This window comes from Hipposideros armiger, unplaced genomic scaffold, assembly GCF_001890085.2.
Source record: "Hipposideros armiger isolate ML-2016 unplaced genomic scaffold, ASM189008v1 scaffold_13, whole genome shotgun sequence".
Lineage (NCBI taxonomy): Eukaryota > Metazoa > Chordata > Mammalia > Chiroptera > Hipposideridae > Hipposideros > Hipposideros armiger.
Window position 1 is genome coordinate 684,475 of NW_017731363.1, and position 1,951 is coordinate 686,425.

The window sequence follows — 1,951 nt, forward strand, 5'->3', positions numbered from 1 at the left end:
GATTCTTTGGAAACGTCACTAGGTATTGCCCACTTGAAAAATCTTCCAGACTTAAAGAAATTCTGCCACACGGAATATAACGATGCTCAGAACAGTCACCGTGTTCTCTCTTCCTAATTTGTAGCAGCACAATGCAACAAAAATGACTCAATGCTAACAGTGGCGAAAGAGGTGTTACAGCAGTAATCATCTGGACACATTCCTTCTCAGCTGGCCGTTCACAGACAAAACTCTCCTCTTCCTCACTATCAAGAGTCAACTTGATCCTTTTCACCTCTGGTCCTATTTCATATGGCACTGAGCGCAGTGCTGGAAAAGAGTTCCTAGTCAACTTGGTCACCCTATTTTGACACTTAATAAGCTGAAAGCTGGAGCTATGGGCTGGATCCATTAACACCGATAAAGTCACCTGGTTCTGGGACCTGTAAAACATCCAGAGTTTGGTTTAATCTAAAAGTTCATTCTTTAAAACCAAATAGCTGATTAAATGGCATACAAACAACAACAAAAAACTTTATTCTCTCCTTTCCTAGCAAACATCATTTCAAATGTAAAATGTATCAGAAAATGAAGCATAAAAGCCAAACGCATTTTTAAAGATCCTGTAACAACACTTCTCATAAAATAGAAAAGCAAAAACATTGTAAATATGCCGGACTTTAGGAAAGTAATTTTTTAACAGAAAGAAATGGTAAATTAATGTGTGCATTTTATTTTTGAAGTAGGTCCCCCCTTCCTTTTAAACAAGAAAAAAGAAACTACTCATAAATTATTTTCATAATTTAGAATGCAAATATCTCTAAATTAAAAATTGTATTTATACTCTCCTAAATAACTTGAATAAAATCTGCTTATTAATACAGAATATTATTTACCCCTCAGCAATGATAATATTTTGGGTAGAACAGTATTAAAGTTAATTTCATCTGTTTCTATTTACATTTTTAATATGGCCACTAAACATTTAAAATTACATATGTGGCTTACATTACATTTCTGTTGGACAGTGCTGTTCTAGAGCATCAAGATAAAGGTATCATGTTAGAATTTACTTACAGCTTCAAAGAAGACGTGGTTTTCACTCCAACAACCAAGCTATCATCTATGACACGATACCACATCTTCTCTACTAGCTGTTCTGAATCTTGAGACTTGTCTGATAACTTTTCGTCAAAAGTATGGACAGGATTTTCTTCTTTACCACAAAGAGTAACAAAACATTCCTTATAGAAAAACATATTTAAATAACTAACTACACACAAAAAAACATCAAATGTAGCAAAACTAAAAAAATAATGTAAATCAACTTATGGCCGGGCCTTAAGGCTTACACATTTTAAAATAAATGATCATTTATAATACCTTATATCCTAGATTATACATAATTTGCTAAAATAAAACGTATACAACATATATAATTAACTATTTACTCAGATCAAGAAGCATGGCCTGACTGGAAACAAGAAAAGTTATCCAACACAGCAGAGATGTAAGCCTGCAGTCCATTTTGAAAAATAATCTGACAATATATACCCCAGTCATGCTGAAAACAACCCGATTTTAACTTATCAGTGACTTACACTAAACCTGTAACTGTAAACTTTTGTATGAATAAAACTGACTAAACTATCTTTGGATTGTTGATCAATTATTGATAATATTTTATTAAGATCCAGGCCATACTCACTGATTTCCAGACACATATGGATTTATAATAACAGCAGAAATAAGAGTAGGAGGAGGAAGAATAGGAGTAGTAATGATAATAACAATATTTAACACTTACTGAATGCTTACTATATGTCAGGCACTTTTCTAAATGCCATTCATGTATCAATTTGTTTAACCTTCACAATAACCCTAATACCCTAGGCCTACAGCAGCAGTCCTCAACCTTCCTAATGCCGCGACCCCTTAATACAGTTCCTCATGTTGTGGTGACCCCCAACCA

The 1,951-nt window shown here is 33.7% G+C and overlaps 1 protein-coding gene across 1 annotated transcript in view; it reads right to left on the reverse strand.

Moving 5' to 3' along the window:
• FANCB (FA complementation group B) overlaps positions 1 to 1,951 on the reverse strand; it is a 33,714-nt gene that overhangs the window by 8,442 nt on the left and 23,321 nt on the right. Inside the window, exons 6-7 of the mRNA XM_019666055.1 lie at positions 1,057 to 1,223; positions 3 to 422 (exon numbers count right to left, since the gene is read on the reverse strand). Coding sequence (XP_019521600.1) covers positions 3 to 422; positions 1,057 to 1,223 — 587 coding nt within the window. The remainder of the gene's footprint in view (positions 1 to 2; positions 423 to 1,056; positions 1,224 to 1,951) is intronic.